The sequence below is a fragment of the Pelodiscus sinensis genome, chromosome 8, assembly GCF_052426305.1.
Source record: "Pelodiscus sinensis isolate ZL-2025 chromosome 8, ASM5242630v1, whole genome shotgun sequence".
NCBI lineage: Eukaryota > Metazoa > Chordata > Testudines > Trionychidae > Pelodiscus > Pelodiscus sinensis.
In genome coordinates, this window is record NC_143059.1 from 12523510 (window position 1) to 12541596 (window position 18087).

The window sequence follows — 18087 nt, forward strand, 5'->3', positions numbered from 1 at the left end:
TAACGACAATAGGGAGCAATATTCAAAACAGCTGTTATGAATACACAGCACCTTATATTAAGGGACTTGCATTAGCAGCTGCTTAGTGAGCTGCAGGAAGGAGGTGAAGCAACCCCTAGCTGTGTTGTAAGACTCTGTAACAGGTGGAGAATGGATTATTACAAGGCGTAATGTTACTTCCCCTGTGTGTAAAACTTTATGTTCTCCTCTAGCTCTACTTGCTGCCTTCATCAACACCTTGAGATCCTTGAAGGAAGGAGAAAACCTGTACCTGTTGCAGGCTGTGTTTTAAAAAGGTATAAAATAACGGGCTTCATGAAAAATCAAGTATTGCGTGTGTCTGTCAAATGCAATACAATTTTAGGTTGGCATAGTAAAACAGCTCCAGGATGGGTTTTGAATTGGAAAGTTACTACATCCCTTTTTTGTAAAAACAAACCAAATGTTTCTGACAAGACTATTAGTGTCGTGTTCATGTGGAATTCCATATGGGGATAGAAATCTTTTTGTAGTGAGTGACGGTGCATTTTTCAGTTGTGACCTCAAAATAAATGGTCCAGGTCGGATCTGGCTCAGGAAAGCTTCCACTACAAGGCATTCCTGGGATGGCCCACAGGAACATGTGTGATTTTAATATAGCTACTAGCTTTTGGAAGAGTTCAGTTTCCTCCGCCACTGCTATGCATTTTCCCAAGGCGTAGACACTGCCTGCGCCGTACAATCATTTTGCTTTTCTGCAACCTCCTGAACTAAAACCTTCCACATCTAGGACTGAGAGGGTCATTTTAAGTAATCAGAAGCTTCAGGGGGTAGCCAAATTAGTCTGTACAGGATAAACATAAAAAACAACAAATGGTCTGGCAGCACTTTAAAGATCTAACAAAACATGTAGATGGTATCATGAGCTTTAGTGGGCACAGCCCAATTCTTCAGATGACCAGAGTTTAGGATGTGCAGACCCAAAATAAATTGGGGAGAAGATGAGGGGGAGAAGGGGGCAAAAAGGAAGGGGGCAGAAATCAAGAAGCAGAAGGTATGAAAATATCAAAGGGAAAAACAAGTAGGCAGAACCGGTAACTTTTAAACACCTAAAGATTGGATAGTCTATAATCACCTAAAGATTTATTTTGGGTCTGCACATCCTAAACTCCAGTCATCTGAAGAAGTGGGCTGTGCCCACGAAAGCTCATGATACCATCTACATGTTTTGTTAGTCTCTAAAGTGCTACCAGACCATGTGTTGTTTTTTAAATTTAAGTAATGTTATATTTTCTGAATGAGATCCTAGGTTGGGATGTCTAATGCGTACCCGGCAGTTACATGTGATGTTTCTTTCAGTGAATTTTGGTGAGAATGTGAAAACAGCTGCAAAACCATTCCTAGGGCCAGAAACTTACAAGCTAGTGGAACTGGACAGTTAAGATGTGCTGAGAGAGAACATTTAATTAAAGCCTGGTTTTGCTTTTCAGCCTACCTAACAAAAAGACACAAAATAAGGGGGAAAAATGAGCTGCCCTCAGCACACAACTGACGTACTGTATTTCCCCAAGGCAGAATCCAGTTAGTAGCTAATCTGGGTCTCACTAGAGCAAAGGCAGCTTAGTGGGATCGAAATTTCTTCTACTAATGCTGTGGGTAATTGGTTCTTAAAGTGCCTGACAGGGGCTCAGCAGGGCTTGATTTCACTAGCAAATATTGCTGTTCAAAGAAAGGTCCCTCGCAGCTGGGCGTCAGATCCAAGAAAGGAAGGCCAATTATTTGAGACACAGCAATTAGAGCGTTAGGACTGTTAGATAATCTTGATTAAGATGAAGCAAGAATTAAGATGATAATTCCATGTGTATTGGGATCCTGCCTCTGTTTAGATGCCATAGGAAAACAAGCTATCACATGTCTACTTACATCTGGATAATAGTCCATGGTGGGCACCAGCCGCTCTATCAGGACCTCCAGTGATCCAGAGATGAGATTCCCATCCTGGTAAACAGGATCTCCACACCTCTCGCCCATGTCTGGCTGCACCTGCCCACTACAAGTGGAACCGAGCATGCTGGAAAATATTGGTGTCTGGGGCATAGTTTCCTGCAGGAGTGAAGGAAGAAAGAGGAAGGGTTAAGGTTTCTTTGTGGATCTCTACTCTGGTTCTCTTCATGGTTTTTGGGAAGGTGCAAATTAGACACAGATTATATATTTCGGTGAACACAGCATGGGCCCTGGGGGAGGGAGATCTGAGTCCAAACTCCTACAGACATGCAAGATGGCTTTTGGTTTTGAAATTCAATGCAACCTATGTTCATAATTGCTTCACAATGCATTTAGTGTCAGGATGCTTCCCCCTCCCCCCATCCACATAAGATTAGAGAGATCAGTACAAAATACCATTTAAATAGAAGGCGCAATCTCATAGGTAGATAACAAATCATGGTTTATACAAACTATGTTTAATGTTCTGTGGGAAGGTCTTTTGGGGAACATACTAGATCAGGGCTACTCAACTTTGGAAGCCCCGGGGGCCACAATGATACTCTCAGAACATGCCGAGAGCTGCAATTTAAGATTGGTTGCATATACATGCAAATCGATATGCAAATAGTTTATTTCACACTGACGGGCATGAATACAAACATTAACACAAGACTACACAACACACAGGCCCTTTTAAGTCGGTTCTGTTGATATTAATAAAATGCAATATTTACCCGATTTCCATCCATATGACAGCACTTTTAATGAGCAACGATAGTTCAGGAATTTAACTACTAAAACGCATATCAACAGAAGGCCATTATATTGACTACTTTTTTGTTTTGGCTCTCACCTATGGGCCAAGTGTTAAGCCCTGTGTAAACCCAAACCGCACTGCGGGCCACAAACAAATGAATTGTGGGCAGCATGCAGCCCATGGGCCATGTGTTGAGTAGCCCTGTACTAGACCCTCCTAGATTAACCCTCTTAAACCGTCTGATACATCTCTCTTGTTAAGTCTAATCCAGACCATAAGAGCAGTGCATTTTATCTTGCACGCCCATGAACACACGGACCTCACTGCCAGCTGTTTAGAAATGTACCGTCTGAACAATATCACCTACTGACCAGCATTTGACCATGTGAGTTTGGAAGACCTTGAACAAATACTCCACAATTTGTGCCTGACCTCTTGAGAGACTCTCTTACCTTGGAAACATAAAACAAAGCTACTGTGGTGACATACAAACCAAATAAACGCTTCTCTCTTGACCACAAACTACAGTATGTTGTAGTTACCATATATAAATAAGTCTAGAAAAAGAAAAACCCTGACCACAACTTAAATTTACGTTGAAGCACATTGTCGAAGTATGCAAAGTTCACCAATACCTGTAAAGATTAGTGCCAAGGAAAATGCCTGTGTGGAATAATAATACTTTTCCTGTCAGGATTTTCTTAATAGTGATTGTTCTGTTTACTACATTTGATTTTCAAAGCATGATTGTGAAGATTAAGAAGGCCCTAGGGGAGGCAGTGATGGAAGAACTGCAGACTGTGGCTTCTGTTCCCGCTCTGTCATTAACTCGTGTAACTTTGGGCTAATCCTGTCACGCTGTGCCTCAGTTTCCCCATTTGAGAGATTGTCCCCCCACCCCCTCGCTTTGTGAATCAGTTTTGTCTTAAACAGCAGTTGAATGACTTCCTTCTCTGCATCTCTTTACCCATGCTGCAAGAGCTGGTTTGAAAATGAAAAGTCATATTTATCTCAAGGGTTTTTAATAAGCTCTTGTAATAGCATATCAGGACTGTGCAGGCTGGTCAAGTCAGCACCTAAGCCCTATAAATGTAAGTTTCCTTTTCACAGTCTTGCAAAGTTGTCAATGTTTACCAGCCCCGGCAGAAAACATTTATCCTTAGCTTTACTACGATGGTGATTTTGGGTAAGGTGGGGAGGAGAGAAGGGAAGGAAGGGGTGTTAACTAGCACTTATCCAGGAATATAAAAGCCATGCATTCTAAGCAAGCTGGTATGTAGAATTGTGCTTGGCTGTTTTAACCATCACCTTGTCATCTGTGCCAACACACAATAAACAACTGAAACTACCTGTGGGTGAAAATGGGGCAGCTAGTCAACAGTTAACAACAGCATTATCCTGCAGTTCAGGGCACTATTTGTTTGCTTTAAATAACCTAATACCCATCTCATTCAAAACAACAAAATGTACCAGGCTTATGGCCTAGAGCCAAAGCCTGAAACAAGGTGATGTTATACCAAGTGCTTCCTCACTAATGTCAGCAAGTATTTCAGCAATGTAGTCACAAGGCATGTGCTTTGGAGCACACGAGAGCTTGACAAATGACTGTTTCTTTGGGAGCGTGTGACGAAGAAACCAGCTTAGTTATGCGTATTATGTAAGTTACCAGTAATTTGTGTTTTCCTTTTAAGGCCCAGGGTAGTAGCTTTGATTGAGTTAGTCACATTGCACCAATGTACGGTATGTTCTAAAGGGCTAATAATGGCATGGAGGTACATGTCCAAAGAGGCAAAGGGACGCTAACTGCTTATGAAGCAATCAGTAATAAAGTAGTCTGGGGAGGGGAAACATTATCCTTGTGATGCATATCTAGAATCTGTTAAAAACTGTGTGTCCAGACATCTTTTTGGAGAGTGGAATAATATATATTTTTCCCTTTATTGGAATGGAAATGGAGTTAAATTTTATTCTTCTTAGCCTTCCCGGTGGGCAAAAGGGTAGTTTGTAGCTAGCAGCTTTCATGCTTGTTGCCTGAGGTGCTTGTTCAAACTTCCCAGAACACTAAATGACTTAAACCAAATGAATCAAGCTGCATTATCACCCCTCTCTCACAGCTCCCCTGACTGCACTCTGGAAAAACAAATCTCTCGGTGAGACGTGTAGCTGCACGTTACAATGGTTGTTAAATGTACTTTTGTTTGCCGACGTGGGTAAATAATTTCTCTTTCCCCAGGCTTGAGTGAACCAGAGCTGCCTGAAAGTTCACCATAAGCAAAATATCCCCCCACAAAATTCAACACAGATGCTAAATATTTAGGATAAGCACTACATGCTGGTATGAAAATAAGACCACTCGTCTGCACTGGAGGCTGGCAGGTTTTAACAGAAGCCCATCAGCTCAAAAAGTGCACTGGAACTATTTTTATATACATTTTAAGAAGTGCCAGTGCTTCAATGCTACTAGTGTATTTCCCATGGATGCAGAAGGCAGTGCCGCACATACAACCCGAGTGCCTTTCTGGCTTTCTAAGAAAGTGGCCATTTAAATCCCGAAGTGTCAGTATTCTTCCTCCACGCCAAGTCCAAAACTCACCTGCAATCCCTACTCTCCTAGCAAATAAAACAGCAGCACTCCTTCCTTGGTGGGTTTGTCTATGACTAACACAGACTCGCAGCCAAAGGGCTATAACTGATCTCCTCCATCTAGATCAATCCAGGCAAATGCTCTCACAATCAGAGCTCAAAGGGGCCATGCTCACTACAGCTGATTACAGATTTCTTTTCAGACAGGAGAAAGTAAAACAAGCCATTTGATATTACCAGAGAGAGCAAAAGACTCCCATTCCACTTAAAGCCTTATTTTTTTGTTAACAAAACAAAGACTATTTAAAAGAGGATGGGGCAGATTCTGATCTCAGTCATGTTGATATACAGCAGGAATGATTCACTTGAACTCCGAAGAGCGACTGCAATTGTCTTCTAAAGTAAACAAGAACAAAACCAGGCTTTACCATTAAAGCATGTGCATGTATCAATACATACTGCTACCATAGACACATTCACAACAATCAATGAATCCATAACTAAAAATCTTGAACTCTTACCCTCATTTTTTTCTGTAATATGTACATAAGCCTTGGCGGTCTGTAAGATCCCAGTGGCTTTCCCAGAGTATAAAAGTCTCAGCCAGACATTGCCGCTTCAGTCTGCCAGGAAAATAAACTCTCTGGCTGCAGCTTTCCTTCCCGCCAGCTTCGATCTAAACAGCTTCAGGTTCATCTGAGCAAAACCAGAAAGCTTGCAGCTTTCCAGGCTGGCTGTGACGTCAGCCCCCGGCTTGGCTTTCTGTTGGCTGAGAGAGAGCTTGTCCAATTCAAAACAAGCTGAGCTGACTGGGGCTGGCTTTTGTGTGTGCACTGTACAAGCTTGGAAAGAAAAGTCTCCCCACCCACCAACCCCCCGTTTGCCTCTATTATAGACGCTTTAACATGTCCAACAGGTTAGGTCGCTTAGTACCTTTTCCCTCCCATCTCTTTCCTCCTCCAGAAACTTAAGAGGCCTGGAAGCACAACAATATTTCAGCCTTGTTTATACTGACTGAAAACAAAAGCCAGATGCTCTGTGTGGTGATGCTTTCTAGTTTGGGGCTGTCAGGGGGAAGACCAGATCACCAAGCAAAGCACAAGTGTTGCAGATGGAATGGGGACGCATCTGACTGGTGCTAGTCAAACAGAACTGTTGGGGTTTTGTTTTTGTTTGTTTGTTTGGGGGCTGTCGATATAAAAAGATGTGGCTTTCTCAGGGCAGGAAGCAACGCCCACAAACAATGTCTGGATGACATTCAAAAACTGGCCTTAGCAACGGGCAGACCCATGGCGTGGCGGGTGAGTCAGTAGCACGCAGTGGTGGCTTAATTCTGTTCCCAGTGCCATCAATGGGGTTTTTACTTTCAGCTGAATGGAAGCACAGTCAGGCTGGTCCTGACAACTGTTTGCAAAACCCACTCCTTGAGATTTCAGGTTCTGATAGTTGTTCCCCTCCCCTGCCAACTATTTCAATGCCTATGTGAAGTTGTCACATCTAAGGGGGTGGTGTTAGGAGGTGGCCAACCTGTTCTATAAGCCCTGCAGCATGTATTTCTGAACGTCACTCTTTTATGGTCTCTTCTCAATACTAATTGGAATATTGGCTGTGCTGCCCCAAACTTCAAAACTGCAAATGGCATCTTATGAGTATCTCTGCCATCTCTAGCTCCAAACAGGCCTATGTTTAGGAAAACATAGAATCATAAATTAGGGCTGGAAGGGACCTCGAGAAGTCATCTAGGCCAGCCTGCTGTGCAGAGGCAACACCATATAAACCTAGATCATTCCTGACCGGTTTTTCTCCAATTTGTTCTTAAATGCTAACCCCCTCCCCCCGCCCCAATGACTAGGATTGTACAAACTTTCTTGGAAGCCTATTCCATAGCTTACTTTTCCTTATAGTTAGTCCCCCCTCGCCCCCCAGTAGCTAACCTAAATCTCCTTTGCTGCCGATTAAGCCCATTACTACTTGTCCTGCCTTAAGTGGTCATTGAGAGCAATTGATCACTGTCGTCTTTATAAAACACTGGGAGACTGTTCAATTGATTTAAAAGACGAGACATAGAGGGTAGGAATAAATGGTCAGTTTTCAGAATGGAGAGGAGTAAATGAAAATATTCCCCCATGATTTGTACTGTGAGCTGTGCAGTTGTACCTGTTCATCAATAATCTTGAAAAAATGGATAAACAGTGAGATGGAAAAGTTTGCAGAGGATACAAAATTACTCCAAAGCATTCTCAAAAAAGTTACAAAAGGATCTGGCTGGGTGGTTGGGCAACAAAGTGGGAGGTGGAATTTGATGTTGGTAAACGCAACATAACGCACACTGGCAAACCTAATCCCATCTGCACATACAAAATGATGGGGTCTAAATTAGCTGTTACCATTTAGTGATCTTGGAGTTATGGTGGATAGCTCTCAATGGATAGAAAGGCTAGATAAGGGCTAAGGTATAACGGTTGTTGTCATTCCAGCCATCCTGTTCCCGAACAACCTATACACATCTTCAAAGATGTTTTTCCTAGTGATTGCATCTTGGTACTCGTGGCCAGTCATGAGAGCAAGGTTGACCAGCCAAGTGGCAGCTATATTGGTTCAGTTCATAATATTACCATAGTGAAGATTTAAAGCAGCACCCTACATTTACTAACCAGCCAAGAGGAGAAGCTGTGGGAGGGCAGGAGCTGTTTGTCTGTGGGTGAGTGAGTAGGAGAGTTTCTCTCATCCAGAAGATCCTCTCAGATTATTTTATACTGGCTAGTTTCACAGTGTAGAAGAACACGGGTGGTAAGAAGAAGGCTGACCTTGTCATGGAGGCACTGGACTAGCAGCGATGGGGCCTGCATTTATTTCCTGACACTGCCATAGACTTTCTGTAGAAGAAGCTTAATGCATTTGTGCCTCAGTTTCCCACCTATAGAATCCTAGGGCTGGAAGAGATCTCAAGAGGTCATCAAATCCAATCCCCTGCCCAAAGCAGCACCAATCCCAACGAAATTATCCCAGCCAGGGCTTTGGCGAACCAGGAATTAAAAACCTCTAGGGATGGAAATTCTACCCCCTCCCTAGGTAACCCATTCCAGTGCTTCACCACCCTCCTAGTGAAATAGTTTTTCCTGATATCCAACCTAGACCTCCCCCACTGTAACTTGAGACCATTGTTCCTCGTTCTGTCATCTGTCACCACTGAGAACAGACTCTCTCTATCGTCTTTGGAACCCTCCCTTCAGGAAGTTAAAGGCTGCTCTCAAATCCCTCCTCACTCTTCTCTTTTGTAGAGTAAATAATCCCATTTCCCTCAGCCTTTCCTTGTTAGTCATGTGCTCCAGCCCCCTCATCATTTTTTTGCCCTCTACTGGACTTTCTCCAATTTGTCCACATCCTTTCTGTAATGGGGGCCCCAGAATTGGATGCAATACTGCAGATGTAGCCTTACCAGTGCCGATTAAAGGGGAATAATCATTTTCCTAGATCTCCTGGCATTGCTCCTCCTACTGCATCCTAATATGCCATTAGCCTTCTTGGCTACAAGGGCACACTGTTGACTCAGATCCAGCTTCTCATAATGCTTTTTTCCCCTCCCACTTTTTGTCCACCCTCTCTGTTGAGATTGGAAGCTCTTCAAAGACAGAGGATGTGCCTCTGATTGTGTGTATGTACAGAACCTAGCACAATAGGATCTCAGGCTTAGGTGGGACTTTTAGGTGTCATCTGTCATGGTAATAAAAAAGAATAACCTCAGTAAGAAAGCTTTTGGTGAAAGAGTGAGCTAGACAATGATTCAAAAGCAAAGTTTTTCTTCTTATGCCAGTGTGAAAGTTTCCCTTTCTGGCCTCTTTTAGAAGGGGGCAATAACCCATCCCTAATATAATTAGAAGAGTCAATGAAAGAAACGCTTGTGTATTTTAATAGTCTCATAAAAGATTAAGAGCTGAATTACAGTATGCTGAAAACAATTTACTTAAATGTACTTGAGCAAAAGTACACAAATTGTTCCTACTTCAGAAAAGCAAGTAATTACCAAGAGATCCATTAACAGCGATCTTAGAGACTTTCCTTATAATTAAAGTTGTAGACTGACATATAACATAGTAGAGCCCTTCTCAGTTAAACTTCTCAAACCACGTGCTGGTCACATTCCCCACACAGACCTACTCCGTAAATAAGTCTGACTTCATAGAACAGCAGACGTATACATGCCAAAGGGCTACATCATTTGTCTGAATGGAAGAGAAAAGGGCCAAAGCAGAAGAGCTGGCATGGAAAGCGAGCTTGATTGTGCACAGTTCTGCTAATTAAATTACAATGGCCAACCACCGGAGATCCAGCTCAGATAAGAAATCAGGCCCCTTGAATGCTTAGCCAAACTACTTATGTTGTCTTCCTGCTCTGTTTTAGCAGGCCTGCTACCAAGGGGATGGGTGGGCGGGCGAAGGGGACAACTGCTCCAGGGCCTGGCAATTCTAACGGCCTGGTGTTCCTGCCTGCAGTCGGCTAGAGCCCCAGGCCTTGCAGAGTCACTGCCGGAGTGCCATGCAGCTCCCTGCAGAACTCTGTGCACCACGTTCTGGCCAGATCTGAGGGCCAATGGAGGGGGGGCACCTTGCTGTCTAGGGGATGCAGGGGACTGCCCTAGCCCCGCCCCTTCTTCCAAAAGCCCTGCCCCTTTTGGGAGTGGTGAGCCAAGGGGGCCAGCAATCCTGTTGGTTCCCTTGCTCTCTAGTAGAAGCAAAATGCAGGACAATGTAGCACTTTAAAGACTGACAAGATGGTTTATTAGATGATGAGCTTTCGTGGGCCAGACCCACTTCCTCTAGTAAGCACTGAAATCTGTGCCCTACACTCCCCTTGTCCCCATTCTTTCCAAGCCAGAGAAATGGTTTAGTGATTAGCTCGTTTCAATGCTCCGCTTGTGTGTCCAGCCAGACCTAGTGCTGCACAGCTCTGAGTGGGCTGTCTCCTGGGGCAATGTATGGGACTGTTAGCTGTCTTGCATGCCCTTGCAATGCTAGAGCACGTCCACTGAGCCAAGTTATTTTTGAAAGGCCCATGAAATGTAAACCACCACTGCAATCAACACATGCAACATGCCTGCGACAGCTGCAATGTGCGGGTGCAAGTTCTTCTATGCTAAGCATATGCTGCAGCCAAAGGTTTGCTACAGGGATGTTTTACGTGAAACAGTGGTTCTCAAATGTTTACTAAGAGTTCCATCAACTGCAATTTCTCTTCTTTTTTTGTGACCCACCTACAGGTCCAAATTCATTGCCCTCCCCTAAATCACGGGCAAGCATCCTCCAATGTGTTGCCTCTTCCTCCTTTGTCCTGCCAAGGAGGCACCATCCCCAGCAGGATCTTCTATCCCACTGCTTCTCAGAGCCTGATTTTTTGCCCACCCCTGATCTAAGTTCCTCTCCTGAGTGAGCTGGCAGTGAGTTCAGAGGTCCACCTGCATGGAGCTGCACTGATTTCAAAGGGATTCTGTACCAAACACCACCCAAAAAGAGCTTATTGTAGGGTCAGGCCCTTCTGAAGGCAACCGATATGTCTACATGCCTGCTAGAACATTGTTAAAGATAAAACCCAACTGAATCTTTTCCGCAAAGTTATCTCCCATATGGCAAAAGTCAACTAACCAGCCATTCAGAATATTTTCTGTAGTGACACTGAAGCTGCTTCGATATAATTCAGTAAGTGAACTGACATCACATATATAGTAGCCCAGTGTCTGAGAGTCTATAACACCTTAATGTTGGCTGTTCCCTCTGGGGGGTGGTGTTGCCTGAAATGCTGGCTGTTGCCTCTGGGCGGCCCATGCTGCATGGGGAGTACGGGGCCCAAACGGCCACTTGTGCCGCTTGCTCCCCCACAGCGGCCTGGCTGAGCGGCGCAGAAGTCAGCCGAGCACCACGGTGGGAGGAGAAGGGGGGCGAGGAGGTGATGTACGTGGCCGGGGAAGGGTCCTGGCCGTGTACGTCACCACCCCGACCCCTTCGCCTCCTGCCGTGGCGCTCGGCTGATTTCTGCGCCGCTCAGCCGGGCCACCATGGGGGAGCCCAAATGGTCGCTTGCTCCCCCGCGGAGGCCCGGCCGAGCAGCGCAGAAGTCAGCCGAGCACCACGGCGGGGGCAAACGGGGCCGGGGGGGGTGACATGCGACATGACAGCAGCTCCAGGCCCCACCCCCTGGCCGTGAACGTCACCGTCCTGCCCCCCTTCATCTCCTGCCATGGCACTTGGCTGACTTCTGCACCGCTCAGCCAGGCCGCTACGTGGGAGCAAGTGGCGCAAGCGACCATTTGGGCTCCGCACTCCCCATGTAGGAGAAGAGAGAGAGAGAGAGGCAGGAGGAGGAGGAGAGAGAGAGAGAGAGAGATGGAGCAAGAGACCGGAGGCTCAGGAGAGAAGACTGACGTGGAGGAGAGACCCGAAAATCCTGTCTTATGACGGGCTAAATGGCTAGTACTTGAATAACCTTGTCCCAACCCCTGTATGGCAGTGTCTGTGTAAGGAAGCAAATAGAATTGCACTACAAAGAAGCAAAGTTTAATATCACCCTGCAGCTATTTTTGTATTTTCCTGCTTCGTGCTCTTCGGGGATTAAGCCGCAACTTAGTTTTCATCAGTCAAAGAAACTTGTGTTTGAAACTGTCTTGCCCTTGCCACATCTGAAAACCTGGGGGCTGAACCAATCTCTGATTGCTAGCATTGTCCCCTGAGACACTTAGCTGTAGCAGGTGCCTCCACATTATTATTCAGTGAGGAGGAACACTCGGAGTGTCCATAGGGTACTGTTATCATTGAACTAGCACTTTTATTGTGACTTTGCAAGTCCAGATGATTTGGGCTGATATTAAAGATGGACTCCCAGTTTTCTTTCTTAAACTTTAGAATGACAGGCCATTTGCTCAGCTGTTGGCCAGTAAAAATGACTTAAAATGGGCTAGGGAAAAGAAATGGAGTTATGTTCAAGGCTAGGTCTACACTAGACCCAGTAGGTCAGCTTAAGGTACGCAACTATGTATTCTACGTAGTTGGAGCCAGCTTACATTAAGACGAGCTGGGTGGTATCCCTGCCATGGATGGGCAATGGGAGCTACTGCTTCCGTCGGCTTCCTTTACTCCTCGCAAAAGCAGGAGTACCAGACGCCAGCAGGGATACCCTCTGGCTGTGTCTAAACTGGCAAGTTTTTCCGCAAAAGCACTTGCTTTTGCAGAAAAACTTGCCAGCTGTCTACACTGGCCGCTTGAATTTCCGCAAGAACACTGATGATCTCATGTAAGAAATCAATGCTTCTTGTGGAAATACTATGCTGCTCCCGTTCAGGCAAAAGTCCTTTTGCACAAAAGCTTTTGCGCAAAAGGGCCAGTGTAGACAGCAGCGATTTGTTTTCCGCAAAAAAGCCCCGATCGCGAAAATGGCGATCGGGGCTTTTTTGCAGAAAAGTGCATCTAGATTGGCACGGACGCTTTTCCGCAAAAAATGCTTCTGTGTCAATCTAGACGCTCTTTTCCGCAAATGCTTTTAATGGAAAACTTTTCCGTTAAAAGCATTTGCGGAAAATCATGCCAGTCTAGACGTAGCCTCTGAGTTTGATTTGCAGCAGTGTCAATCTTCTGTGGAGTGAAGATAAGGCCCAAGAGAGTACAGCACCAGCCCTATAAACACAATGGTGGCAGATTCTCATCTTGCTACAGCTGCTTTGTTAGGCTCCAGCTTAATGCCACCTAGGGGGGATTCTCCAGGACAGAAGGACACAGGCGGATGTAGAACTGATGCGGTAGTTTATGCTTTCGACTTCCATCACAGCCACCGGAGTAGGGGGCTTTGCTGGGAGTAAGTGGTGTATCTTGTCCGTGACTCTTGTCTCTGGGGTTTGGTAACTTATTTTTGTTTTAAAAACTAACTCTAAGGCAGATTTCATGCTGGCGAATAGATGCCAAATTGGCAGATCTGGTAGCTATGGATCTCCATATGCAGAACGGGTCCTAGGAACAGTGTTGATTTCCCTATGCTTTCTACCTTGCCTCACCCCTTCCCTGCTGCAAGTGACCTATGTATGAGAAAACAGCTCTTATTTAACAGTTTGCCAGCCCCCTTATCTCTCTGAGACTGCCAGTTGGACGACAGCTACCGGGATGGTGGCTGCAATATGGATATCTGCCCGTTAGGAACTGACAGCATTAAACGTATTTCATGTACCCACTAATGGCCCTCAGGAGAATGACTGCCACCCTCAGCTCGTTCCAAACGAAACCTCTGTATTATTCAGAACCCAGCTGTTTGACTTTATTTTCCCTAAATTAGTCCTTTAAAACACACCAGCTTCCTTCCTTCCTTCCTGCTCCCTCCCATGCATCTGTTATCAAAACCCAAATCATCAACTTTAAGCTTGTTCCTGCTGGCCAACTGCAAGAAATGTTTGTCTTTACTTCCCAGGGAAGTCTCTGAAATACCAGAGTGATGGTGTTTTATATAAAAATAATAGATAGACCACCACTGAAAGGGAATGACATTCATTTACTACCATTCTGGGCTAGATCTGAGCCAGTGATTTAGAGATAAGCGGCTCTAGACCCCATTATCAAGTTCTCAAGCATTCTACTCAGTATCCGTTTGATTTACCGTTTATGGTGGAGGTGTGGCTTTACCACAAGGCTGCTACCGATCTGCAGGGATGTCATTTAGAAATGAATCTCTTTGCCCCATTGTTTCGGCAAGAGGCACTTCTGGAAAGCCTCTCTATTATAACAATCCTGTCAACCCCTCTTAATGGTAATAACGTGAGCGCTATGACATGCTAATTGACCCCTTGAGAACGCTTGCTGAAAATCTAAATGTGGTCTATTGAAGATGAAGTTGTCTTCAGAGGATAATTCAGGGATTCACCCCCAAACCGTTTTCCATCACTAGTTCTGAAGCTGGTTTGGCGTGAGAAAGGAGAGTCACGAACTGCTATACTTTCAAAACAAAGTACAGGGTTTTAGTTGCCCGATCCAATTAAAAATCAATGGGAGCTGAACAACAAAAACCCTGACCCTGGAAAAGAAGCAAAAATATATAGCTATATTCATGGGTAACTTTTTTAATGGATTCACTTCATTATACTACCATCTTTTCAAATTCATTCACGAAGCCTTTCCTTTTTTAACTATGAGGAGAGCATACCGGCGTAATTGGGTGAATTCAGGAAAAGCACTCTGTAGCCAGACATTCAATGATTTGAAGAGTTCAGGGCTAATAGGAGAGGCTATAGCTTATAGGTATATTCTTATAGCAAACGGACAATAACACTTTCTTAAAGGGAGAACTCTGCCTATAACAAGTTTTTCTGAGCAACCCCTTGAGATAACTAGTAATCTACCAGAGAGGCAGCTAAGGTTGTCTATGGAATGATAAGGTATTCTGTAAGATCCATTGCTATGCAAGATAAGGTCATCTTCACTTAGGGAAAAAACCCAAACATTCATTATAGTTCTATTGTATTTATAGTGCCTGATTTCAGTGAAGTTGCACTGGCTTTAAACTGGAGGCAGGCAGAAGGGAATAAGGATCAGAATTGGTACAAATTTACCCCTGTAGGCCACGCTATGTTAATTTTTTTCAATTGATATCCTAACATCAGCCACCACCTTGCAAATTACTCTGTGTGTATGCATAGAGCCCCTATGCCTACCCTTTCTATTAAAGTCAGGTAGGGTCTGTGCAAGATTAAAGCCCTTCTGTGTAGTGTTGTTACTGACTGTTGAAGCTTCTACGTTTCACCCCAGAAGTGGTTGCCTACAAAGAACTGATAAAAGAATCTTTTTTAATGCAGCTTTATTTCTGGGCTCCACCAGTCCAGTTGGGTAACATAAGAACCAGGGAACAATAGTTCTTACCCCAAGAAGTATATAATCTAACGCTGGCTATGTCTAGACTGCAGGCTTCTTTTGGAAGAAGCTTTTTCGGAAAAGATTTTCAGAAAAAACTTCTTCCAAAAGAGAACATCTACACAGCAAAAGTGCATCGAAAAAGCGATCTGCTTTTTCAAAAGATAGCGTCCATACTGAATGGACGCTCTCTCACATGTAAGCTGTCATTGCTATGGACGGAATGGCCACCAGCACACCTGTGCTTTTTCCTCTTTCCTCTTCTTTTGAAAGAACTCCCTCTTCCCCGTCCACACACCTTTTTCTGAAAGAACTCTTTCAGAATAAGGCTTCTTCCTCATAGAAGGAGGTTTACCAATGTTGGAAAAACCCCTCTGTTCTTCTGTTTTTTTCTGGAAAGTACACAATTGCGGTGTGGATGTAACTGGAGTTTTTCTGGAAAAACGGCCATTTTTCCAAAAAAAACCCTCTGTAGTGTAGACATACCCTCAGTGAGTCACTTTGAGACCCCAGTCCTGCACTAAACATCTCCACATAAGGAAACCCATGGAGCTTTGCTGATTTCAGTAGGGGTCAGCATATACAGAGTTCATTAGAGGCTCAGGGCTTACACTGGTGAAGATCCTTAGAGATGAAAAGCCTTATGTAACAATCAGAGATGTCTTAGCTGTTGTTTGTATTTTCAGTTAACATTGGCTAGTGACACACTGATTGGAGAGATAAGAACACAGGGCTCCCATGAAAACCAAGTCTATGCTTTTCAGACAGTATTTTGCCAGAGCACATAGCTAGTTATATTTCAGGTTTTCCATAAATACCATAGAGGAGTGATATGGGAGTTTAGCTCTTAACTTATGGTGTCATGTGGATTTAGATAATGCTCTGTGATCAATGGAGTGGCTTGCCCAAGGCATCTCCCTTTCTCCTGCCCCCAAGGGTAATTTTAAAACCACATGTACATGGGCTTGCACAGAGCAATGGGCTGAATTTGTATTTGCATCAGAAGCCAATTACTAAGACCAATGAAACTCCACTGCTTTTGCCCTAGCACTCGGGAATAGCTTGGACAGTAATAGCTGGGAATAGTTAATGTGCTATCTTTATAAGAAACATTGTTCCATGAATGTTCGCCTGAGCTGTGTGTAATGGTTTTGTCGCTCCTCGTGAACGTGATTAACTCCTGTTACTTGCTGCAAGCTACAGGGATCTACTGAAAACACTGAGCATATGGGACTCCTTTACTTAATCCCTTTATCTTCCTGGTTTGCGAATGCTAGCAAATTAAATTGATGTCAGCGTGATGGACAGGCAGTGTAGGAATTCAAGATGGTAGATAGTGCAGATGTCAACCCGCGAGAGGCGAGCGAGGATCTATGGCCCTCGTCAATAAGGTAATGATGAGCTTTGCCTACTAGTCAATCTTGGCCTCACACCAGGAAGCCTTACTTCATATTGCCCACAGTGATAATGAGCTGTGGAGCTACAAGAAGGATAATTGAAAACAGGTCTCAGAAAAGGGCACAATGCATAGTTTAAGGCAATCTGAAGCAGATGCAGACTCTCTCAGACAGTCTACCCAACCACCTTCCTGTTCTGTGGCCTAGTCTGTGTCACAAAAGACACCACGTGTAGTAGAAAAATAAGGACATGAGTATTTTAGCATTCGTTTACCCTGTAGCTAATGCAGGAGAAATTCTACGGCCAACCTTCTAAGCATTTCTACTGAGAATTATAAGTAATCTGCAGGTGAAACAATCATGCTCCTTTCCTTTCACACATGGGTTAGATTTTCATCCGTTACAAATCAGAAAAACTCCTCTGAATTCTGCACAGCTGCACGGTTGAATGCCATTTGAGGCTCTGGCCTGGCGGTTTAGCTACTGCCTAGTGGACCTCTCAAGACACACGTTTTTGACAGATGAAGTGATTGTGTTGAGCTAATATAATACATGAGCAGAACTTTCATTCAAGCTCCACGTACTCGTTTCTTCTAATCTGCCACAAAGTGAAGTCAGAGGAAGCTTTCCAAACAAATGCTGCTTCAGACAGTACCCTGAAAACATCAAAAATGCATTAGCGAGCCCTTTATAATCTGTCTCAAAACTGGATGTGACATAAGTTTAGTTAATCGAACGACTAAAGAGTCTATCAAGGCATGTGAAGCCTCGAATATGTCTGTCTGGGCAAGTAACGTTGCTTACCTATTTTGCACGTTCACCACTACGTTAAACTTTCTTTTATCTTTATGCTACTCAGCACCGCTGCTTCTGTTCAAACCGAATGCATTATTCATAAGTGCTTCTAATTTTGGCTTAACTTTGAACTGGGGATAATTGGAATATCTTCAATTGTTGTCTACACTCACACATCAAAGAGCAGCTCAGCAGCAATCACCATTGTGGGGATGGGGGTATGCGTGCGCATTTTAAAGTTTCCTGAAATGATTTTATTTAGTGGTACTGGGGCACCTCGCTGGCAGTCTTGCAAAAATTAAGGAACATGATTTATTATCTGAATGGTATATTAGATGTTAGAGCTAGAAGGGACCTGATAGGGTGTCAGATTAAACCCTGTGCAACCAGAGCCCGATCCAAAGCCTATTAAGACAACAGAAATAATACTATTGACTTGATGGGCTTTGGATCAAGCCCCTAGTGGAGGATAATCCTAAATGTTGTCTACTCACTTCTTTGGGTGTTTTTCCTCTTGCAGTCTGTCTACACAGCATTTCGGAGTGAAATTCTCAGCCCAGGCAAATAGACTTGGGCTAGCAAAGCTTGTGCTAGTCCTATAAAAGTAGTTATATAGACAATTCTTGGGTTCCAAAGTTTGAAGAAGGGGGTTACAAAGTGATTTTTCTAGATGGTTTTTAGTGTTCTTAGTCGTCAGCTCAGTGTTTCCTTGTTT

General features: G+C 44.1%; 1 protein-coding gene across 3 annotated transcripts in view; it reads right to left on the bottom strand.

Moving 5' to 3' along the window:
- Positions 1 to 18087, bottom strand: part of RASGEF1A (RasGEF domain family member 1A) — a 283710-nt gene that overhangs the window by 37720 nt on the left and 227903 nt on the right. For 2 of the 3 annotated variants that reach the window (XM_006129935.5, XM_075934780.2), the window contains one exon: positions 1903 to 2082. In XM_006129935.5, the coding sequence (XP_006129997.2) occupies positions 1903 to 2082 (180 nt within the window). Of the gene's footprint in view, positions 1 to 1902; positions 2083 to 5826; positions 6103 to 18087 lie in introns of those variants that run through there. The other variant, XM_006129936.5, reaches the window with a different exon arrangement.